The sequence below is a fragment of the Urocitellus parryii genome, chromosome 8, assembly GCF_045843805.1.
Source record: "Urocitellus parryii isolate mUroPar1 chromosome 8, mUroPar1.hap1, whole genome shotgun sequence".
Classification (NCBI taxonomy): Eukaryota; Metazoa; Chordata; class Mammalia; order Rodentia; family Sciuridae; genus Urocitellus; species Urocitellus parryii.
Window position 1 is genome coordinate 26,537,554 of NC_135538.1, and position 25,148 is coordinate 26,562,701.

General features: G+C 40.9%; 1 protein-coding gene and 1 pseudogene across 1 annotated transcript in view; both read right to left on the reverse strand.

Moving 5' to 3' along the window:
- Positions 1-25,148, reverse strand: part of Arfgef3 (ARFGEF family member 3) — a 152,557-nt gene that overhangs the window by 46,545 nt on the left and 80,864 nt on the right. The window contains exons 11-17 of the mRNA XM_026391876.2: positions 16,568-16,680; positions 14,666-15,576; positions 6,563-6,729; positions 5,425-5,590; positions 1,978-2,085; positions 1,424-1,639; positions 1,170-1,280 (exon numbers count right to left, since the gene is read on the reverse strand). Coding sequence (XP_026247661.2) covers positions 1,170-1,280; positions 1,424-1,639; positions 1,978-2,085; positions 5,425-5,590; positions 6,563-6,729; positions 14,666-15,576; positions 16,568-16,680 — 1,792 coding nt within the window. The remainder of the gene's footprint in view (positions 1-1,169; positions 1,281-1,423; positions 1,640-1,977; positions 2,086-5,424; positions 5,591-6,562; positions 6,730-14,665; positions 15,577-16,567; positions 16,681-25,148) is intronic.
- Positions 18,588-19,935, reverse strand: LOC113184970 (GTP-binding protein 10-like; annotated as a pseudogene).

The window sequence follows — 25,148 nt, forward strand, 5'->3', positions numbered from 1 at the left end:
GTGCCCCTGGGTTCAGTCCCTGGTGCCCTCTCCACTAAAAAAAAAATGATAATTATAAATGACTAATGAGAAAGGATGCGGGCATGACCAAATAACACAGTTTCTTCCTTGAATAAAGGTTTCAAGTCCCTAGATTGGTGGGTTAACAGTGATGATCCCAAACCGAGGAAAATAGCTAGTTGACTTTAAAGGACTCTGAACCATATTTCTGTTGTAAAGAACAAAGTGATTTTTAGCAAAACGTCACTTGTCTCATAAATATAATACAAATTTAATTTCTTACTTATTTATAATTAGACTATTTTGGACTTTGGTTTTGTGGCCTTTTAAAGAACTGTCAATGTAAGGATTTTTGTGCGGCTCAGGATTGAACAATCCGTAAGTAAAACTGTGAGACCTTTGTTTTAGTGGACACTGGGGATGCGTGAGAACGTCTTTGCTCTCAAGTAGATCTCTAAATATTATTCGAGATTGAGGCACACTCACCTACATTGCTTTTCTCAGTTAAGAGTGTGCAAGTGTTCTAGTGACTAGCACTTTCACGTATGTGGTGACGGTGTTGGTGCATCTGGACCCAGTTTGCCTTTCTCCTGCTTGCTGTCTGCCTTTTATCTTCCACTGCTACTGGGAAGGTCATTCCCTCCCCTTAGGTCTAGACAGCCAGAGCATCATTAACAAACTGATTTTAATGAGATAAAACTCAACCCTTTTCTGAGTCCAAACAGCTCAGGTTTTCCTCTGACAGGAGTGAAATCTCCCCGAGTCCCCTCTTCTGGACTGCTTCTGTCTGTTCGATTTTGCCCTTCAGAAAATTAATGGATCTGCTTTGCCCACTACACCCTGAGAGGCCTTCCAAAGGGCACCTCCATGAGTCACCAGAGCCAGTGGCATGAGATGTAAACAGCTCAGCCAGGTGGACCCATGGGCTCCTGTTAGTGGCCAACTGCACCTTTCTGGTAACCAGTGGCTAGTGTGTCTCTCATCTCTACAGGGACCTTCTGTAGGACTGTGTACACCCCTCACCTCAAACCTCCCAGGCCTGTGACCTGTGGGACTTGTGACTGTGGTGTAGATCTGCAGTGTATGTGTTTGCTGAGGTGTATGGGCATGTGCAGAGGGACACACACCACGCCCAAGGCACCAGGCAGATCTGGCCCTTCAGCTGTTACCTTGTGCTATGGCATCGCTGGGTTCTTGGACTTCTTTTTCCTCTTTTTCTTCCTGGACACAGGAGGCAGCGGCCATCTGGGCAAGGGCTGAGGCGCAGTTAGCAGCAACCCCTTTAGAAGAAACAAACCACTACCCTTAACTGACTTGTCCTCCAGCCACTCACCTGGAAGAACCCCTTCTACATGCTTCTTCCCCGGTGAGTTCTGCAGGGCCCCCCACAGGCCCCTGGTCAGGGACACCACTCCTGCAGTACCTAGGGCACAGCTCAGCCGGGCAGCCTTCCGCAGCCCATCCAGGCTCATGCAGATGGCATCACGTTCCTTTTGGTTCTGCTCTTTGATGCCTTCAGCTCCCAGAATGAAGGCCAGCCCTTTGGAGCTCCCTGCCATGCGGCCAGTCAGGGGGGTTGATAGCGTATCAATCAAGTTCTTCCAGCAGCCAACCAGAATATAGCGAGCAAATGCCACACCTAGAACAGGAAGGGGTATGGGTTATTTTCCAGAGACAACAACCACCTAGCAAAAAAAAAAAAAGCCTGAGGTTCTCTGGCCATCCAATTTGCAATACTGAGTTGCATGAATTCTCTGATAGGAAATATAATTCACTGGGTTGGGTTGCATTATGTTTCACTTTGTGCTTATAAATAATAAATGTTACATCATTAGCTGGATGATGCTAAGTAACTTCCATCAGTTACTTTTGCTACCAAGGTGCAATCTCAGTTCCTTTGTGTCACCACACGATGACATAATTGCTGGTAACACAAGCCTGTATCAATGTTCATAAACTCAAGACCCAAGTCCTTACCTGCCACTGTGGAGTCGTCAATTCTCCTGCTCTGGGTGAAAGGAGACTCCGGAGAAGCTGAGGCCATCAACTGGCCACCGATTGCACTGCTCTCTAAGCCATCAATATCTGTCCAAGAAAGAGAGCAAGGTTTTCCCTAAATAAAGCACTCCAGTCAGAGACAAATGGCCAGCACCATGTTCCATTTTCTTCAGCAAGCACCCACTGTATCTATTATGTACTCAGCACACAGCAACTTTCATCAGAATATTGTAAATTTTGTTTTATTCGGTCACTCCATGTTTCTTTCATTTTCAAAGGATTCTTCTGTTATGCTGTTGCATCTTTTGTATGTGAAAAACTAAAGCTAAATTCTGCCATCTCTGTTGTTAGAAAATTTATTCATTTAAATATTTTGATCTTTGAATACTCTCCTTATTCAAGACCAGCGCATTATTCCCCAAATTTTTTGTATACACATTACCCTAACATGGATTTTTCTTTCAGAGCTTCCTCATCAGAATTAATAGAGAATCAGCCTCTTTGATCAGATAATTGTTTACTCTAATTGTCAAGCACAATAATAGTGCAGAGATAATAATACCTCCCAATTTTCAAACTGTTTTCACCTAACATTTTTTGTTTTCATTTCATTGTCCAAACAACTCAAAGAAAGTAAGCAGGGCTAGGATTATATTTTTCATTTTTAAAAAAGTATCATCACAAATTATAATTACTCTTCCTCTGGAAGTACTGGAGAATCAAACCCAGGGCCTCACGCATGCTGGGCAAGTCTGAGCTACACTCCAGCAGCTGTGATTCCATCTCCCTGCTATTCCATCTCTTCCATTCAACTTTAATTCTTAAAGTTGCTAAACAGCCCATGACCATGAAGCTGGTAAAGGAAGGAATCAGACTTAGTATTTATGTTTTTTAACTCTCAATAAAGCCTCTTTCCATGACAGCATACTCCGGTTCCATACAGGATCCTGAATTACTTTGTATAAATTTTTGTTAAAACAAACTCCCATACACCATTGGCTCAACAAAACCCTCCTTAACATTCTGGCAGGAGGAAAATTAGCCTGGGGTTGAAAAGCTGGGATTCAGTCTAGGCTCTATATCAGGCAGCCTTGTAGCCATGCTAAGCACTCTGTTCTCTGGGCACCAATTTTCTCACTATAAAGAGAGTAGCCATTGGAGAAGTGGAACCATGTACTTGGGTGTGACAATATAGTTGAATGCAATGCAGGCAGGGGATGGAAAAGGGAAGGAGGCTGGTATATATTTATTCTGAGTTTAAAACTTCAGCCTCAGCCCAAGAGGATGAAACTTCTTTGCATGGTGTTTTAGAATTGCTTCACTGTATCTTTGATTCTTACAAAAATTTAAGAATCCCTAAGGCTCCTGGGCAACATGTTGGAAAATAAAAATAAAAATTAATAAAGGTAGGAGGAGGAATCTCTAGGGTTGCTGAAGTGAGAACAGGATAGTTCCCCTGAAATTATTTTGACTTTTGATAAAATAGCCTAAAGGCATTTGCCAAATATTGCCATAAATCTAAGTTACAGATTTTCCCATATGGTAGATAAAGGAGTATTGGAGTAGGCAAAGTTTATTTAAGCACTAAACTTTACAATGCTATAGAAGGCTTTGACGTGGCACCAGGAACGTCCACTCAGTGCCATGTTGGTGATCATATTGCTGCTGATGCTTCTTGTACACAATGAAGCAATCAGACAGAAGCTTCTAAACTGTAGGTAAAATGCTGCTTCACATCTGGAATTTACTGCTAAGATTCATGAAATCTTGTTTTGTCAAGTTCTTGTGAAAAGACTATTTTTCTACCATTAATCTGAAGCTAAATAACTTTTCTCTGGATGTAGCAATTGAACTTACTGTTCCATTATAAAGGAGTGACTGATTAATGATGTTTGATGAATACGGCCACTGTGAATGGTCTGTTGCTCATTCTACATTTACTGAATGACCCCTTTTATTAAGCCTCAGGTAACAGTTTCACAGACTTATTTGGCAGAAACTGTGGTATTTGAAAATTGAAGAATTAGAGTTGGCATGTTGGAGATCCAAATTCCAAGACATTTATAAGCTCTGGACAGAACTCTCCATCCCTATTAAAGGGATTTTATGAAAACCAAGTATTGCTTATAGATACACTAAATAAATGTCCCTCATAGATATAGACTATTATTTTTTCAAATGAATGTGAATGCTATTGTAATCAACAAAATACAAACTGGTAACTGTCCAGTGATTTTGATCTGCAATGCTTGAGAACCAGTCTTGCCTCCCCAGCTCCATCCTTGTTCTGGAAGCAAGACTACAAATGCCAGACAATGACCAGAACTCTGCCCCACGGGGACAGATTTCATTATATATCTTGACTTCCTGCCTGGTTCCTCAATAGTGCCACATCCCAAATTCCTCACTGTTGGATTCCATCTGCCAATAGTCAAATCTGTCAACTTACAAGAGCCCCCAATACCAGCTGCAGGCAACATGACATGCCATTTGGCCAACAGATCAGCTTCCCAGCTGGACTGTGCTGCCCAGCACAACCTTGCTCCTGCCCAATACAGAGATATTTAGCTGAATGAGGATACAGGACACTATAGTGAAGGCTGGGGACATTTGTCCTTCATGTCCTATCAGCTGGAACTATGAGATGAGAATTCAGATCAGACAACAGCCTACCATCTCTGAACAAATACAGAGCAAACCTGAAGATCTAACTGATTAACACTTCTGATGAACAGAGCAAATGCTTGGATACTTCCTGATCTTTAACTGACATCTTGGCCAAGTCAGGAAAGACCAACAAGATCTGCCAAAAGCAACAACAAACAAAAAATCCAAATGTGCTCCACCATGATACTGAAGACTGCTCTCCTTACTGCCATATGAAATTTCTAATAGCTGAACAGGATATTAAAAACTCTGGATACTGAAAGGGAAAGAACTAGACAGGGCAGGTGAGTATTAGCAATTATTGTGAATTCTGGGAGAGCTGGGAGGGGAAGGAAGGAGTTCTGACATGGATAGGAAATGGGAACAAGGCCAGGTTTAAGGTCAATGGTTTTATATTGCTGGTCAAATCCCAGGAGCAGTAAATGGTAGAGGGCCTCTATTAGCATGTGAGAGCTTTCTGGAGTAACTCTGGGCCTTGTGCCCAGAAAGTACTAGGTATCCACTGAAGAGGCCTATAGCCTGCGCCAAGGCACAGTTAGTCCCTGTCTACTAGAACACAGAGAGCCCTACAGGCTCCCCATGGAAAAAGGACAGAAAATGCTTGTGAGGTTGCATTCATGACACTTCTCTGGAACTGTCACCGACTACCAGAGAAGCTTTGTAGGTGCTGTTTCAAAGTCTGCTTGAAGCACAACTTCTACCTCCAAGAGACTTTGATTACGAGCCTTCCTACCCTGCCGAGTGGAAAGAGCCACTCACCGGTCAGCATGGTGATAAGGGGAAGGCTGTTGTCCTCAGGGCTGCCCCAGTAGCCAGCTTCTCCAAGCATGTTTCTCTCAAGCACCTGGTGGTACAGCTCCTCGATCCAGGCTTGGGAGAAGACCATCAGCACCCCGCTGGTCTGCACCTGTTTCATGAACTCTTTCTGCAGAGTGAGCACATTGAAAGGAACCCACACGTGACCCTCTGCAAATGAACAGGCTCCCAAGCCATCTCTTCAGGTCAACCCCCTCCCCTGCCACTGATCCAGGGCTTTTTATTGGGGGTGGGAAGCTGCAAGTGGGGAGAGGCTGAGATGGAGAAGTCCCCAGCTACATGTAGTCCCTTTCACTTCTGCTGTCATTTGACAGGTACCCCGCAGGAGGATAAGATGCTGCACTTTATATTCTAACTGTGCTGGGGGGAGGGCCGCAGACTGCACAGCCACCTTTGACAGCTTCCTCTTCTCCCTGCCCCAACAGTACAGAGATGGAATGTGCTTCCCGAAGGAACGTGTGTACCTTAAGAGCCGTCTGACTATCCTCATGAAATAATCACTCACCCTTGGGAATGCATAATGTATTAAGCAAACAAATGGCTGTTGATTCCCTTCTGAAGATCCACGGATTCAGCCTCACACACTGATATCAGAGGACAACACTGAGTGGCTTGCTCAGTTAAGGGGCCCAGCTACAGCTAATCAGTGTCCTTCTCAATCCACACTCTACAGGAGCTGCTTCATCAGCAGCAGTCAGCAGCCTCAGTTCTGGCTAGGTCTGGGAATGTTCTGGAATACAACCAAGAGGTTTGTAACAGGACATCTTCATTTTACAGGAAATTCCCTATACATCTTCTGATCTCAATGTGTTGATGTGTTTTTTTTTTTTTTTTAACGTGTTTTACACACGTTTGACAGAATTACTGGGCCATCAGCAAGATTCAGAGTTCTTCCCTGGCTACCATTCCCTGTGGGCAGCTCTGTAGCTCACAGCATGGTGCAAATTGCCAATCTGTGCCCACGGGCATGACCATGGCTGAGCGGTGTGGACCAGAACAAGCCGTGCTGATCCTCTCCAGGCACTGATGCTCAGCCTTGTAGCCAGGAGGCCAGAGCAGCCACAGTGAAACGCACACTCACCATCATGCCAGGTGCCAGGGTCGGCCGCTTCCTGTAGTAGTCACCATGGGAGAGCTTCAGGTTGAGGAGCAGGGCGCAGTGTGCGGCTGTGTACAGGCTGTCCGCGTTCATCAGCATCTGGAAGCACAGGCTGCTGCTCCCGTCAAAGCAGGGGGAGTGCATCATGCCTGAGGGGGGAGTTGAGAGAGCAGTGGGGCTTCAAACAAGGTGCTTGCTGAGACCCGCGTCTGGGGAGCTGAGAATTGGTCCTAGGGATGGATAGTGCATGGTGCAGAGCCTTTCTACAGCATAGTATAGCAACAACAGCCAGCCAGATGCTGATAGGACCAGATAGACACATAGGAGGAAGAGTGTGCGTCTGCCCATGCTGCATCTTGACCTGCTACTTAGCAGCTGCAACTTTGGTAAATCATTTAAGTCCTCTCTCTCTCACCTTGTTTTCCTATGAATAGGGAGAATAACTGACTACATTCTATGCCTTGCTCAAACTCTCCAGTGGCTTCCCATGACAATATAACAAGACCCCAGCCTCCCCTTCCCCTCTCCTTCTCACTCCTGCAGCCCTCTGATCTTCTGGCTCTCTCATCACCACACCCACCTGGACCTGCCTCAGGATCTTTGCATCACTTTTGTCACTCTCCAGAATGGTTTCCTGAAGATCGCCTGATGACCTGCTCCTTTGATTCTTTCATTTCTCAGTTCAAGTGTCAGTTTTTCAGCACTCTTCCCTTTCAATTCCATCTAAATAGAATCCCACCACCCCCCTAATACTCTATTTCCTCACCCTGCTGTCTTTTTTGTTTTGGTACCAGATTGAACCCAGATTGAACCCAGGGCCCTCAACCACTGGGCTACATCCCTAGACTGTGGTTTTTTTTTTTTTTTTAAGTTTTATTTAGAGACAGTATCTCACTAAGTTGCTGAGGGCCTCACTAAATTGCTGAGTCTGTCTTTGAATTTGTGATCCTCCTGCCTCAGTCTCCTGAGCTGCTGGGATTACAGGCATGCGCCACTGCGCCCAACTCACTCGGCATTTTTTTATGCCTCAATGGCATTTATTCTAGCCAACATTCTACTAATATTTATTTCTTTAATTTCTGCCAGTATCACTATTACTTAAGATCTATGAGAAGGTATGACTTTACTAGTTCTGTTTATTACAGAATCCCCAGTGTCCAGAATGGTGCCCAGCACGTAATAGACCCTTACAAATTTTTGTTGAATGTCTGAATAAGAATGAATGAACAAAAAACTGCTACGACAACAAGATGCAATCGCGTGTATGAGATGATTAGGGGAGTTACTCTCAAATACACACTTTTCAAAATGCTTAATATAGAACTCCCTTATGATCCAGCCATTCCATTTCTAGTTATATTTAAAAAAAAATTGAAAACAAGGATTTGAACTGCATAACAACCAAGAAGCAAAAGGTGGTAACAATCCAAGAATCTAGCAAGGACAACTGGATAAACAAAATCTGGCATGTGTGTAAATGAAATATTATTCAGCCATAAACAGGAATGAGAGCTCTGGTGCCCACTATGACATAGATGAACCTTCAAATCATTAAGCTGAGCTGGGGCTGGGGCTGGGGCTCAGTGGTAGAGCACTTGCCTAGCACATGTGAGGCCCTGGGTTCCATCCTCAGCACCACATAAAAATAAATAAAATAAAGGTATTATATCCACTTATAAATTAAAAAAACATTATGTTGAGTGAAATAAACAGCTATGTATGATTCACTCATATGCAGTACCTAGAATCGATAAATTCATAGAGACAGAAAGCAGATAATCTCTAAGAGGTTACCAGAGGGGAGAGGATAGTTCCTATTTGGTATAATTAAAAAAAAAATTCTGGAAATAGTGGCAATGGTTTCAAAATATTGTGAATGTAGTTAGTGCCAAATTATACACTCAAAAATGATTAAAATAGAAATATTAGCGTCACATACATTTTACCACTGTTAAAACAAACAATAATGCAATATATCAAAAACAATTGTGCACACCAAATGGTTAAACTATGGTGTGTAAATTTTATCTCAAGCCATTTTTATAAAAATGGGGGAATAGAGAGGCACACAGCCATGTAATAGCTATTGGTTTGTTTTCCACTATTTTTTTTTTCTTAAAAAGTTATGGGGCTGGAGTTGTGGCTTATGGAACATGCTAGTAAGAAGGGCCAGAAAAAGCTTTTGAAATTGAAAAAAAAATGTTGATGATCTTTCCAACATTTTATGGTGGGAGTAAGCACATCTGGGCATACATGTGTGCATGCATGTGTGTGTGTGTGTGTGTGTGTGTGTGTGTGTAATTCCAGCAGAACTACCATGGACAGTTTGAGACGAGGTATCACCCCCACCTGGCTTTACAGAGTGCTAACAGAATTCTGCTGCTGCCCTAAGAGATTGCTGAGCGCACTTTGTGATCATGAGCCAAGGTGCATTTTTAAAAGGAGGGTCAGGTTGAGAGCAGGATCTGAAAATACATTGTCCTTGAAATGTAGAGCAGGACATGAAATTACGTCTCAGCCCCTGTGGTCTATGGGAACCCCCAGCACTGTGAAGGGCCTGGTGGGGTTGCCTCCAGTCCTCCAGAAGAGATAGAGGGCCTAAAATTCATCTCTTTGCATTGTAAACCAAAAAGCAGTGTTCAGGAATAGGAATTTCAGTATCTTAGAGAGTAAGTGAAAGATACATTTGAGTCTGTGAATAAGGGGTGGGGAAGGAATCTGTACTGATTTTAGACACCAGTCATAACTGCTCTAAAGATTTTGAAATCAGCTACTATTTCCCTTGCAACATATTTCAGAAAACTGAACACTTGCTCAAAGATAAAAAGGGGAAAAAGACACCTCTTGTATCTATCCACATGGAGACCCAGACAGAGATGCAGCATACTTCTGGAATGCGCTGTTAGTGGATGTACCCAATTCTTAAATAATTTGTTCCACTTGTTGGCAGCAATCTGTTGGTATTGGCCTACATCTGCCTGCAGACTAATTTCTTCAGTTACAAAGAGCTGGCAAATGTGTGAACAAAACAAAATGAGGGATATTCCATCCAGTTAAGGAAAACAGACATTTGCTTGCTATACCAGATATAGTTCACTGGTAATATTAATAATAAGGGAAAGAACACAGTGGGTATAATTAATTAAATGCCAACTGCCTAAAACCAATCTCTCCTCATCTATTATTTAACTTGATTCTTCCCAAACATTGTGTACTAGCAAGAAAAGTGCCTAAGCGATATTAACTAACTTGCTCAAAGTTATACAGCTAGAAATTGGCAAAGGTCTTCTGGGCCCAAACTTCAGGATTCTTGCACTGTGCCATGCTATACTGGTTTCCAATGTTGCGAGGAGATTCCGCTGTTGCATGTCATTCTCTGATCTTCTATTTCCCAAGTGTCCTTCTGATTGGTCTCAATGCAGAGCTACCTGATCTGGAGTGACAAACTAAAGGAACCTTTAATGTATTCTGGCTTTTGCATTTGTATTTCCCAGTTTCAATAATTGAAGCTCATTCTGTTCCTCTGCAACTGAAATGCTCTTTTTTGTCAGGAAGAGGAGGATAGATCACCTCCCTGACTGGTTACCAGCGCACAAATGGATACAAAATAAGCACAAAAGACCCTTAAGAGTCTCTTCCATGTCAAGATAATATAACAGCTCTTTTTAAATTCACATTAAATACCCCCATTTAAAATATTTAACAAGAGTGTAGAGTAGAAAAAAGTAAGAACAATCTTGTTTCTCTGGAATCTCAGTGATAAGGTTCCCAGCAAAACTTCCTTGTATGTACGGAAATATAATCACATATAAAATCATACTGCATACATCATTTTGTAATGTGACATCTGCCAAGAAGATATCTTAGGCCTCTCTTCATATGAGCACTTACAGATCTGCCTCACTCTCTCGAACACGTGTGCATGGGCCCTGCATGGTTGCCTGGGGATCAGCACGATTAACATTCACCTGGTGGTCATTTCTGTTGTTTCAATTATGAAAAAAAGCTGAGGTGACGAAACTACTTTTAGCATGTGTATTGGTGGGATAAATTTCCAAGAGTAGAATAAATATATTCAGTTTAATAGATACAGCCCAAACACCTTCCATGATGTTTTATACATACTATGTTTTCCTCTCACTAATTGTGCACAACAACGTTCTTACAGCTACTCTCAACAATGCTGCATAGGCCTTATCAACTTTAAGCCTCCATGATAAGGTTATATGACTTTGTATCTCTTAGAGTCTATAGTTCCAATTTTTATATAATATTGCTGCTTTGTTTCCTGGTAAAAGTTATAGGAAATTATGCTTAGAGAGTTGGGAAAAGATACACAGAAGAAAATAAAATTAATCCATAATCATGCCATTCTGTGTAAGTAATATTAACATTTTAATGTTAATCTTGAATCTCTCTTTTAAAAATTACATTTTGACCATTTTCCATATCATTCATTTTTACTCAAAATCATCATTTTTAATGGCTATATGGTGCCAACAGATGTACTCATTTAATCTTTCCCATATTTTGGAGCATTTTGGTTATTTTTGATATTTTTACTGTTAAATAATGCTACCATATATATTTCAATACATATATCTTCGAGTTCCTGCTCCTATAGTATGGATTCCCAGGAGCCATCCTTGACTTTTGAGACTTAGACAGCTGTTCCACATTTGCTGTGCTATGACTTTTCAGGGCAGATCAACTCCAGGGGACTTTTGTGTTCTTGAACAGCACAGCATTTCCTAAATAATTAAAAAGCCTTCGAGAGAAGCATGTGGAGACAAATGTAGGGGTCCACCAAAAAGAGACATTAAATATCTTGTGGTGAGTTAACAGAAATGAATGTTATAGAGGTATCATAAATCATACTTTCAAAGAATATTCAAAGATACGGGAATATGCTAACAAAATATTAAGTGCAACATAACAATGACACATGTTACATTCTTTCCCTATCTACCTGCATGTATTCTCTCTCTACCCACCCAGGCACTGGGAGTGTGACAATTCAGAGCCTGCTCTCTGCAGCCACACTGCTCAGCTTCCTATCCTGGGTCCAGCTCTTCCTAGCTGTGGTAGTTTGGGTGACTGACTACTCCATGTCTCAATTTCCTCATCTATGAAGTAGGGATGACAGCCGGGTGTGGTGGTGCATGCCTATAATCTCAGCAGCTCGAGAGGCTGAGGTAGGAGGATCACAAGTTCAAATCCAGCTTCAGCAAAATCGAGGTGCTAAGCAAGTCAGTGAGACCCTGTCTCTAAGTAAAATACAAAATAAGGCTGGGGATGTGGCTTAGTGGCCGAGTGCCCCTGAGTTCAATCCCAGGTAACCCCCCTCCAAAAAAAATAAATAAATAAAGTGGGGATAACAGCTCTGCTACCTTATGGGGTATTACATGAATTAATATACCTAAAACCCCTAGAGAATACAGAGTACACAGGAAGTGCTATGTTAGTGTTAACTATTATTATTATTATTATTATTATTGCAGATACCTGCAAATGAGCACATACATATGCTGCAAAATGCCTGCAAGAAAAGAAGCCAAAATATTTCAGGGACAACCTCAAGGTGATATGATTATTGTCTATTTTAATTTTGTCTTTATAGTATCATATTCTACAAATTTTATATTCCACAAATTGCAGGATGCTGGAGAAGGATTTTGTTAGATTATCTGTTCTCCAACTGTGTTTCTGGAAGACTTCCCTTCTTACTTATTAAACCAATAATAATGGTGCTTGTCCCTCCCTGCAGCTCCTCTGTACCTGCAGAGCTGGCAGGACCAGGAGGGATGGATAATAAAGAGCAGGGGCTTCCAGACTTACCAGAGCATCCCAGCCCCAGGCTGGCAGGGAGATAGCAAAACCACGGGAACCCCAGGAGCTGTGAACTGGGAAGGGGTTTTACTGGCATGTGAGAGGTGAGAGGCTTCCCTTTACAGATTTCCAAAAGCTCGAGCTTGGGTTTGATTCTGGGATGGGAACCTGAAGGGAGGCAGAAACCAAATATCCTGCCAGCTGGGCAGGCTGGGGGTCTTGATCAGATTTGTTTTAAATGTAAGGAAACAGTGATTTCTTGCCCAACTGAAATTCATTTGTGTTCCTTGATCGTTTGTGAGATATGGTAAATTATAAATCTCCTGTTGCTGGCAGCCAGCCTTCAATTTGGTCATAGTAAGTCTCAACACTCACTGAAAACCACCCACCCAAGGAACAGTAAGTGCCAGTGACCCCTTCTCGACTGCTGTGCAAGGCTGGAGCACTCTTCTCATCCTGAGGAGCCACCTTACACAGATGCCACCTTGCTCTACATGGAATCAGAGAGGCACTCCTGCAGTGACCTCGGCTCAGGTCAAGTACCGTCTTTATAAAAACCGTTTTTTTGTCTGAACGATTTTACAAATTCCTACACCATAAGAAGCTTTGTTTTAAAAGAAAGGCTCTCTTGAGTCACATGGAATTGAGGAGGCTCATTTCAACGGCACATTAGCTGTCTGACGATAGGAATCATTGAGAAAGACAAAAGGGACATGATTCAGCCCAGAAAGCAGCCCCACTAACTGGGGTAGGGGTGAGCTCACAAGGAAAGGTTTTTTTGCAAAAGGTTTGAGGCTTTTGATGTCAAAATAGATAAAAGAAGCTGTGTGGTGGCGCAAACCTGCAATCCCAGCTACCTTGGAGGCTGAGGCAGGAGGATGGCAAGTTCAAGGTCATCCACAGTAACTTGGTGAGGCCCTGTCTCAAAAAAATAAAATAAGAAAGGCTGAGGGTATAGCTCAGTGGTAGAGTGCCACTTCTTTGATCTTCAGTACAATACTGTGCCCCCACAGTCCCCAAAAGCCAAAGATCTGGTTTATAGCTCAGCAAGGTTTTTCCTTCTATTTTTACTTTCATTAACTTTCTCTTGGGGAAACAAGGGAGATCTGCCATCTCCCTTGTCTCAGTATAGCACCAATGTTTCTCTTTTGTTAATTAATAATCTTGGAGTTGGCCCTTGCAAGGGGAGCAAGAACAAAGGCCTTGGTTCAGAAATGGCCATAGGCCAGCATCCAGTGGCTTCAGCTGACCCCCAACCATGGCCAGTGCCATCAATCAAACCAAAGTGGGTAACCAAGGAGATTTACCTTATTGGTAACAGGACCACAGACTGACAGGTCTACACTTTGCACTTAGAGACCAACTCCTAAATGGTAAGAGCACTGTGGATGTCATTAGAATTAAAAAGGCAAGCAAGTAACTTAATCACAATCACTAAAAACCATATATTTAGAAACAATGAAAAATTTATGAAGTATTTTTCAAGGTATTGATTTCTACATGTAAAAAATAATTTCATACAACATATTGGCTCTGATGGGATATTTTATAAACCTATAAAGTTTTGGTCAGTTTGCAACATTCGGAGTACCAGGTATAATGGCCACATTAAAAAATAATTAATGCAAGCTCTGTTTTGCATGTACTAAAAATAAGCATAAATTTGAAAGGTATGAAAACAAAAACTCAAAGACTTACTTTAGCCTCAAATTTTACAAAAGACCTTGCTAGGTCTTAAGAAATGAAGAGAGCTTTGGAAGTCAGTATTCACTGTGGAGAGCAACTCATTGATCTGAAATGACTGGAGGATGGTGTTTGTAAACACAAAGTTCTGGGAGACCTAAATTTTATATATGAAATACTGAGACATGCAATGAAGGTTTTATATGGATAATATTAATTTCAAACAGAAGACCCTCTGTATAGTTTTACCATTTCTTGATGACTCAAGAACATGGTTACCACAAGCAGCGGCAGCACTGTGCTTAGACTCACAGGTATCCTGGGGGACCAACAATGTTTGCTGGGCTCTCATCTTGGTACAAGGGATACCAAGCAGGTCAGAAGCCCAGGCTGTCGAGCTCCTCTGTCCAGGAATCAGCTTCGACCACTAAGTCTTACATTCCTGTGCTCTCTTTAAATAGAGAAAACCTCAAGATTCACTCACACACTTTGAGATTCCAAACTGCAAGCAGGATGCTCATGACTAAGGAAGGCAAAGGGTTCTGAGCATCTAGTAAAAAATGGTTTACAAACCTGAGCAGAAAGTGGAGGCAAAATTCTGGAGGGCGGAGTCTACCTCTTCCACAGTGGGGAGAGCCAGGAGCCGAGGCAGCAGGCTTTCCAGGGACTGCACGAACAGCCTGGCGCTGTGCTGGTCCGCCTCCTGGTTCTTCAGCAGTTTGAGAGACAGAGCTGCTGTTCGAAAGGACCGGTGGCCCAGGCAGTCCCTCGGGGTCTGCTCTTCATCAGCCAGTGAACAGTTGTCCGACCCGATGTCGGACACATCAGACCTGCCCGAGTCCTTCTCTGCTGCCATTGAGTACTGATCACAGGAATCAAATTCTGTCCTCGACAGGTCTTGGTCATCTACACTGAAGTTGCTCTCACTGTACCTAGATCCATAGGACCTCATCCTGCAGTCCACAGACAGGAAGTTAGTGATGTCCGGGTAAGCCACCATGTGGCTTCTCTGGACCACGTCAGGCTGGTCTACTGGCTCTGGTTCTGACACTTTGCCTAGCGTCTCCTTGTCCTCTCGGATGGCTGGTGATTTGAGCCCATTCTTGTGGTTCTCTTTGTGGTCCTCTGGGGTCGTCTGACCCAACTCTCCTTCCAAGGTGGTCTGGCCTGTGTCTGTGGTGACACTGATGCTGATGTCAGGGCTCCTCTCGTGCCCTGACTCCCACGGCGTGTGCTCTGAGGACAGCACTCGCCTCTGCCAGCGGAAGTCAGCCTCGTTGATCTCCATGGAGTCGCGGCTGGACTCGGCCCCGTCCCTCAGCTCTTCGAGGCGCAGGAGCAGCAGCTGCACTTGACCCTCGCTCAAGCCCTTGCCCTGGCTGAGCTCGTCCAGGGCCCCCAGCAAGGTGCAGACGCAGGACACCGCAGCGTAGCAGGCTTCAATGCCACCCTTGATGCACGCTTCGGTCATGCCGTCCATGATGCTGGACAGCATTCAAGAGAGGGAAGAGCACATGTGTGTGAAAGAGAAAAATGTCCCCAGATGAACCAGAATTGTTAGCCTGGCAAAGTGAACAGCAGTCAAAAGAGATCGTCTAATTTGCATTAAGTTAAAAATGATCCCAACAGTGAATAAATGAAGCTACCATTCTCAGTTTAAGAAAACCTCCAGGCAAAGTGGCCCACCTTGAATCATACTCCCTCTCAGTTGGCTGGTTTATCAAGGTACAAATGAAAATTCCTGAAGGAAACTTGTAATTTTCCTAAGGACAAACACTAAACAATCTCATTTTTATATTTTGTTCATTTTTTTTCCAATAGAAAATAGATACAATGTCTTGTGATAATGTGGATCTTCCTCTATAAAACAAACACTTCTGAACAGATACATGTCAATACAGTTACTAAAATCATATAATATTCAGTTTTCCATTGAGGTTATAGGTGAAGAAATTCTACAGCTACTGTATTAAAGATCAAAAAGTTTTTCCCTAAAACAACTCCAATGAATAGGTTTTTTTTTAACATTTCTTTTTACATATCTGGTGTTAAGTCAATCTGAAAATAAGGAAAGTAGTATGATTATAATAAACTATGATGTCTTTTTCTATGGCTTGCAAATGGTAATTAATAAATATGCACACTTCATTTAATGTAGGTTCATGAAAATTTCAGGAATTTGGAAATAAGATGAATAGAATTTAGAGAAGCAGTTTTCACCAAGTAATATAGATCTAAAAGGGGAAAGTATCCCTGGGTATGGTGGTGCACGCCTCTATTTCCAACAACTTGGGAGGATTGCAAGTTAAAGGCCAGCCTCAGCAACTTAGTGAAGCCCGAAACAACTTAGCAAGACCCTGTCTCAAAATTAAAAAATTAAAAGGGGATGTGACTCAGTGGTTAAGTGCTTCTGGGTTCAATCCCTGGTACCTCCCCCCTTAAAAAAAAGGAAAAGGGGTGGGGGAAGTATCATACAGTTTGAGAAGATCCAAGTGAGATTTTCTTTTGGAAATTGATCTTTTTCTGGGTTCTGGCTCAGTGGAACTGGGACCTGCCAAGTCGCAGAGACGCTGTGGGCTCCCGAGGATCTTTAGGAAAAAGGGGAAAAACATAACAGAAAAGTGAGTAACACAAAGTTTTAAAATTGTGAGAACAAATAAGCTTGTTCTTTTTCTACTGAGTGATACAGTGTAAGGAGAAACAACCATAGCTTGTGCACCCATTAGCTAAAAAGCTTAGCACAAAAGTGCTTCTGCTTTCAGACTTTTTTTTTCTTTTCAGATTTTGATATATTTTCATATATATGTGTGTATGTGTGTGTGTGTGTGTGTATAAATATCTTAGGGAGGGGACAAAAATCTGAACACTAAATTCATTTGTGTTTCCTATTTGCCTTAGACACATAGCAGGAAGTTGATTTATATGATATTTTTTTTGGTTGTTATTGTTTGTTTTTATCTGTAGATTTGCTTTGCTATTTTTATTTATTTATTTTTTATTTATTTCTTACATACATGACAACAGTGGAAGGCATTATATTCATAATTACCCATCCACAGAACAATTTTTCATAACTCTATATAAAGTATATGACATTTTTAATAAATTTTGTGCACGAAGTTTCAGGGTGTGGAATTTTCTACCTGTGATATCATCTCAGCAATCAAAACATTTTGCATTTTGGAACATTTCAGATTTTAGATTAGAGATTCTAACTATGAATTTTAATAAAACTAATTGTAACTATAAAATCTTAATAAAACTGATTTAAGCATTCTTCTTGTCAGATAGTACACATGAGGCTCTCCAGCTCCCTAGTGAGGGCTGGCTTAGACAAAGAAAATTCTAAGGTATTGCTTTAAAAACAAATAGAAAGGCTACAGCACAGAAGCAGAAAGCATTTGCATTTCTGATCTGAGATGTGGCTGTCATGTCACTTTCCTGGACTCTGTCTTATTTTGCTTTCAAGTTTAGCGAGGGGGGTGACTGGTTTGAGAACTATTTTCTCTTTCTGCTGTCTGGAAAAGCTCATAAAATATCAGAATAATGTATTCCTTGGGTGCTTGATAACTTATTTCTAAAGCCATATGGGGTGGTATATATTTTTAACGAGAAGTTTTAAGCTACTGATTCAATTCCTTTAATGATAATGGGAGTACTCAGGCTCTCAATTTCTTTTTTGAGCCAACTTTTTAAAAGGTGCGTTATTTCTTAGGGATTTATCCATTTTATCTAAGTTTTCAAATTTGCTTAGTTTTCAAAGTTGCCTTGACACCCTCTCCCACTGCCTCAGTGGGAGAAATTTTGTGCACAAAATTTATTAAAAATATCATATACTTTATATACAGAGTCTATAGCTGGGTACATCGTTTTCATTCTTATTTCTGTTCATTTGTACCTGTTCTGAAATTTTTCTGTTGCTCTAGAAGTTTTCCAATTTTATTGTCCTTTCAGAGTCTTAACACTGTCTACTTTATTGACCCTCTGTAATATATTTGCCCTTTAAAAATAATTTCAATTTATTTTTTTCAATTGATATATAAAACTATATATTTATCATGTACAACATGATGTTTTGAAATAGGTAAACATTATGGAATGGCTCAACAGAGCTAATTAACATGTATGACCTCATAGACATTTTTTTTTTTTTGTGGTGAGAATACTTAAATCCTACTTTCTTACCAATTTTCAAGATATGCTGTAATGTTATATACAGTCACTATGCGGTACAACAGCTCTCCAGAACTTACTCACACTGAAACTTTGTACCCTTTGTACCCAATATCTCCCCAGCCTCCATTCCTCATCTCCTGGTAACCACATTTCCTCTCTTCGTAAGTTCAAGTTTTTTAGATTCTACATGTAAATGTGATCATGTGGAATTTGTCTTTCTATGCCTGGCTTATTTCTCTTAACCTGATATATTCCAGATTCATCCATGTTGTTACCAACAACAAGATTTCCTTCTTTCTTAGGACTGTTTTTATTAGATTTAAGTTCTATCATTTCTGGAGCTAGTAACATCATGTTTTTATGGTGGCTTGGTATAAGATGCTGTACTGGAAGCTGGTAAATTAAGCCACTGGTAGGGTATATACCATCTTCCTGGTTGGTGGATTGATCATCCAGTGGTTTTCTTTAACAGTTCTTGAATTCTTCAGTTCCTTCTCAGGTAACTATAGAGGTAGGGATGTAATGTTGGGATTTCAAAGTCCTCTCTGGAGTCATGTTTTTATTTTTCAAATAAATGTAGAAAATATAAATAAAAATTTTTTTTGCAGGGGGGTGCACTAAATAAGGTAAGGTGACATAGATACTTTAAAAGAAACTTTCTGCAGGATTCTAGAGTTGGCTTATCAGTTCATGAAATTTATTTTGGGCATCTGACAAGTCCATTGTATTCATTGATGGGAGCGAGGGTTTTGTCTGAGGTTTCTCTTTGTACCACTCTAACTGCTTTGCAAGCAATAGTATGGTTTAAAAGGCAGTTTTGATTGAGTTTGGGAAGAAAGCGGAAACCCCCTAGTTGTCTGGTTCTTTCTCTATGCTTGGGGAACTTGTGGACAATCCCTTTGTTCATAAATGCTTCTTTGTTAAATCTGGGAGGATCAGCTCCTGAGGTCTGTTTGAAATCATTGTACAGAATTGTTCCAATTTCGGACTTTACAGTTGTAAATGCATAATCTGCAATAGCAGGTTTTGCATGAGAAACCCTATTTAGCAAAGAGGATTTTCCAGCATTTCGGGATCTTACTAGACCTTCTTCAGCTGTAAGTGTTACTTCAAGGTGCATCTCTTGTTTCTGACCTTTTAGTGCTAAGACATTTGGAATTTACCACCAAACCCACTTTCAGCTACTGAAATTCTGTCTTTCTCTTCATCAAGATCTCTCTGCTTACCAGCTATAGAGGTGCCTGGGAGCACTGGGATTTCAAGGTCTTCTCCTTTGGAGACTTTCAGGTGCTAACCTGACTGCTTTTCCTCCACCTACCAACTGTTGCTGAGGAAATTTGTCTTTAAATTTCTTACAAGTCATTTTTTTATTGGCCACAATCCAGATGTCACCACCCCTTCCACCTAAATGAGGAGTCTCCAGTTACCAGTGAAACTCCCACCCTTTCTGAACAACCTGCGACCACAACACACCGTGACTGCGATGGCCCAGGATCTGTATCCACTTTTTATTACATTACTTCTTGCCTCTTTTCTACTTTTTGACATTTATTTTGATCTTTTCCCCAGATACCTTAGGTTGGAGAATTAGGATGTTATTTTAAGTTTTCTACTCTAATATAAGCAGTTAAAGCTAAAAGTATCCTTCAACCGACAGCATTAGCCATCTTTCCACAAGTTCTCATGTACAGAATTTTCATAATTTTTCAGTTTCAATCAATTTTTGTTTTCAAATGGTAAAACCTTTACAGAAAATGTCATTTTGAGGCTAACTTATTGAAGGAAAGAATGGTTAATGAAGGGTTTGTGGAACAGGCATCCCATGATTATGTCTGTTCATTTTCCAAACAAAACAGGAAAAGCTATATATAGTATACTAAGTAGAAAAAAGTCATATTTTAAGGGGTTCTATTCTTTATTTTTTTCCATATTTTTTTTTTACTACAGAATCAGAAACTTTTAAGTAGGTCAAGGATCTAGGAATTAGATCAGAAGCCCTGCACCTAATAGAAGAAAAAGTAGGCCCAAATCTTCATCATGTTGGATTAGGCCCCAACTTCCTGAACAAGACTCCTAAAGCACAAGAAATAAAACAAAACTAAGAATCAATAAATGGGATGGATTCAAACTGAAAAGCTTTTTCTCATCCAAAGAAACAATCAGTAAGGTGAAGAGAGAGCCTACAGAATGGGAGCAAATTTTTACCATGTGCACATCAGATAGAGCACTAATCTATATATAGGAGATATATATGCATGAGAAACCCAATTTAGCAAAGAGGATTTATAAAGAACTCAAAAAATGGAACACCAAAAAAACCCCAAATAACCCAAACAATAAATGGGTGAAGGAGCTGAATAGACACTTCTCAGAAGATATACAATCAATTAACAAATATATGAAAAAATGTTCAACGTCTCTAGCAATTAGAGAAATGCAAATCAAAACTAAGATTTCATCTCACTTCAGTCAGAATGGCATAAGAATACAAACAACAAGTTTTGGCGAGGATGTGGGGGAAAAGGCTCACTCTTAAATTGCTGGTGGGACTGCAAATTGATGCAACCAATCTGGAAAGCAGTATGGAGATTCCTTAGAAAACTTGGAATGGAACTACCATTTGACCCAGCTATCCCTCTCCTCAGTTTATACCCAAAGGACTTAAAAACAGCACTACAGGGACACACCTGTATCAATGTTTATAGCAGCTCAATTCACAATAGCCTAACTGTGGAACCAACCTAGATGCCCTTCAGTAGATAAATGAATAAAGAAACTGTGGTATATATACACAATGGAATATTACTCAGCATCAAAAGAGAATAAAATCATGGCATTTGCAGGTAAATGGATGGAGTTGGAGAATACCATGCTAAGTAAAGTAAGCTAATCCCCCAAAACCAAAGGCCAAATGTTTTCTCTGATACATAATGTGGGGGGGGGCGGAGCATGGGAGAAATGGAGGAACTTTGTATAGGGCAAAGGGGAAGGAGAGAAAGGGAAGGGGCATGGGGATAGGAAAGATGGTGAAATGAGATGGACATCATTACCCTAGGTACATATATGAACACATGAATGGTGTGACTCTACTTTATGTACAACCAGAGAAATGAAATATTGTGCTCCATATGTATACTATGAAATGGAATGCATTCTGCTGTCATGTATAACAAATTAGAACAAATAAATAAATTAATTAATTAAAAAAAAGAAGGATGCTGGGGCAGGGAGGAAAGAATAGTGGGGGAGGTTTGGGAAGTGTAATTAATTAAAATCTGCTTTTATAAATATATAAATATGCCCAAATTATTGGATTCACTAATCTGTATAAATATGTACCAATAAAAAGTTATAAGTTTAATATTTCAAAATATATTTATCATAGGTTTTCAAATACTTAGTGTATTAAATATGGGTTCTTGAAGTATTACAGAAGAGATTACTCAAAGGAAGTTATGAAGTAAATCATATACCAAAAAAAATTCAGAAACTTTTGATATCTGGGGTACAGAATGACACTTCTACCCTTTCCCCACATTTCATTGACAGCAAGACAGAAATGATTGTTCTGGGACTAATGTCATCCAGGCCTGTGTCTCTTTCTCTCCCCCTCCCCACCTCCTCCTGTTTCTTTCCCTCCCTCTCCCCACAGGCCTGTACTTCAGTGGCTGGACCTATGGGCCTCTATCTACTCCTCTCCTACTTAAAGGGTAAGTGCTCTTTCCAGGGACAGGAGTTTTGCTCTTGTTGGTGCTGGGGATTGGTCCCAGGGCCTTGTGCATGCTAAGAAAGTGTTATATGGCTTAGGAATAGAAATTTGAAATTCCCTACACCAGGAAATCTGCAATGCTCTATTTCAGGCATAAGAATTCGAAATCTCGGTTTCTCTTAAAATCTACCACATTCTCTAATCTACCTTTACTAGCAACAAATTAGACAAACTGTATTTACTTCTTACATTAATTTTTGTATTTATTTGTTAATTGCTTCAGAATCTGGAGGGGAAGGAGATGGAGGGACTTGGCTTCTGAAGACCTTTAACAAATAACAAAAGACAAGACCCTTTCATGCTTGGCTTCTTGGGTAGGTGTGAGGGGCGTGGGATCAGTGGGTGAGCTGGGTCTGGTGAAGAATAGGAATTCCTTCTGATGCCCAACACAGCAGAGACAAGAGGTGGCAATGTGTAATTTTTCATAACTGAATTTTGTGGGTAAAAGTGGGAAAAGAAAAGAGAATGTACTTTGAGAACCACAATGTCCTGTATGTTTTGGAACAATAGGTACATAGTGCCTATGGCAGAGTGACATTGGAGAATAAGAACAGGGAAATAATAAACCAAGCGTTTAAATTCTAAAAGGCTAAACAAACATCCTGGGTACTGAATGGCTTTCTTTGTGGGCATAAACCCCGTACATTTTGGTATCTAGGTTACCAAATTTACCAAATTATGGGTTTTGTTGTATAAAGCAGAGGCACTGCTTTTCAGAACAGCCTGGGCCCCATTCATCTGCTGGACTCCCTGGCTGGACACACTGCTCAGATTAAGTTGTCTAATTCTAACCTTATCTCTGCAAAATGACCTGGGAAACTAGAAAAATCTGGGCGCAGGGTAAACATAACTAATTTCCTCTGCAGTGAAGAAATTGTGTAAAACACATTCAACACATGAAGGGTACAGTCCTCTCTCAGTCCTCTCAGGGGACTCGTTCCAGTCCCCTCTGTGGACAGTAAAATCTGAGGATGCTCAAGTTTTTCATATAAAATGTCATAGCATTTGCATACCACCTACACCTTACTTTAAATATACTTTAAATCATCCCTAGATTACTTATAATGTCTAATACAATTTAATGGTTTTTGTTCTGTATTGTTTAGAGAATAATGGCAGGATATAATTTTTGGTACAGACATAATTTTCCCCCCAGTATTTTTGAGTCATGGTTGTTTGAATCCTCTGATGTGGAACCAATGGAAAAGAAGGGCTGACTGTATTTCCTTATCATGCAGATGTCAAGTGGCTCTACCATGGGTCACAAAAGCTCCAACGTCTGTCAATTCTGAGGGAAAGGAAAGGCTATGGCTGCTTTTACTAGGTATTCCTTTATCTCCAGTTCCATCTGTTATCAAGTCAAAATGTATTAAACATGTTCCGATTCAAGCACTGTAGTGTTAGATATTTGGGGGAAAATACAAAAGCAATACACATAAAAATATAGTTGAGGAGACATATTGTGAAGCAATCGGCTTATTGGGACATATAGTCAATTGCTAAATGGTGTGCAGAGTTTTTAAAAGAGCAAGATCAGTGATCTGAGGAGACAGACACAAAGGAAGAGAATTTTGATAGCAAAGAGGCAGTTGAACTGAGAACACCTGGATTCACATCTGAGTCTTACTGTTCATAAGATATAGAATTCTGGACAACTGACTTCTCTTTTCAGAGCTTTGGCTTCGCCATCTGTAAAATGGGCATACTGCCTCCAGGGAGAGAAGAATCACAGGGTCCCTCCTGTTGTAATCACTCAACTCTGCGAGGTGGCAGTGGCCCATGAGAATAGGGGCAAGAGACTGAATAGAGGAAGGAAAGTGGGGATTAGAGTGGGTCAGAGAGACAGAATGGTGTATCCTGGGAAATGACGAGAAACAAGAATGCTGGCAGAAGGCTCTGGAAACAGCAGAGCAATTCAAACTTGGTAAGAGAGGCAACAAGGAGCCTCTCAAGAGCCCTGGCAATGGCAAAATTGTTAACAGTGGTGATTTATGAACAAGTTGTATAAGACAAAAGGAAAAGGTAGACAGGAGAAAGGGAGGTGAGTCAGAACTGGACCAGCTATTTTCAACCTCCATATGTTTCACTTTCCTCTTCCTCATGGGTATAATCAGTGCACCACATATCAGGGATTTTATACTTATAAAGTACTTATGCAAACTGTTGCACTTTGAACTTGTAAACTTTGGGATATCCTAATAAAGTGCAGATGAGAAAACTATAAATTCAGAGTCAAAGAATTAACCTACTATCACCTAACTGGTGAACGACAGGAAGTGGGTTTGAATCCTGACTCTCACCCTTGGACTTCAGAAGTGGGGAGCTGCCCGGGGTCAGAAAAGTGTCTGTTGGAATCATTTGTATTGTCATATGAGTGTCAAGTCCAGAAATAAGGGAGGGTTAGAATAAGACCATGGGCTTCAGGTCAGGGAGATCAAGGTCTGTACCTTTTCTCTTTCTTTAAATCTTGGGAAATCATTTGACCTTTTAAAGCCTTAGTTTCTTTGTGGGACAGAAAATCCCTTTCCCCTGACTTCATGTTCTATGTGGAGCATCCAGTGGAGGAAGAATTGGAGTCTCTCTTGTGCCCTTGTTGCACTTCTTCCAGGTGAAGGGGGAGCCCTGACCTGACTCATGGATTGAGGGGGAGGAGCTGAGCAGGCTTTCTCTCTTCTCTGCTAAGTAACAAGTTTAACAGAGACAGGGCAGGTCCCTGGGAGAGGGTCCCTGCCATCTGGGTGGTGACATCCAAAGCTGTGATGTCCTCACTAGCCTAATGGTGATCAGTTCCTAAAGCTGCCCTTTTGATTGATATTGCTTGAAGCTCTGGAGGGAAAAAACCCAGCAACACTCTTTGGTAACAATGAAGCTGATATCCAACCTTACAAAGTTACTACAGACATTAAAGGCAATATATATGAAGTGCCTGGCAAATAGAAGGAAAAAACGCAACAATTATTATTGTGTGCACAAATTTTCCTAACCAGAAATAAATCAAAGTCACTCCTTCATTTCTAGAAATGTTGGGTCAGAACTTTCCACTGTTTCTTAGTCAGATTTCATTAAAACAATAGAAAGAAACAATTCAAATTTTTCTCTTTGGTCTCAGCT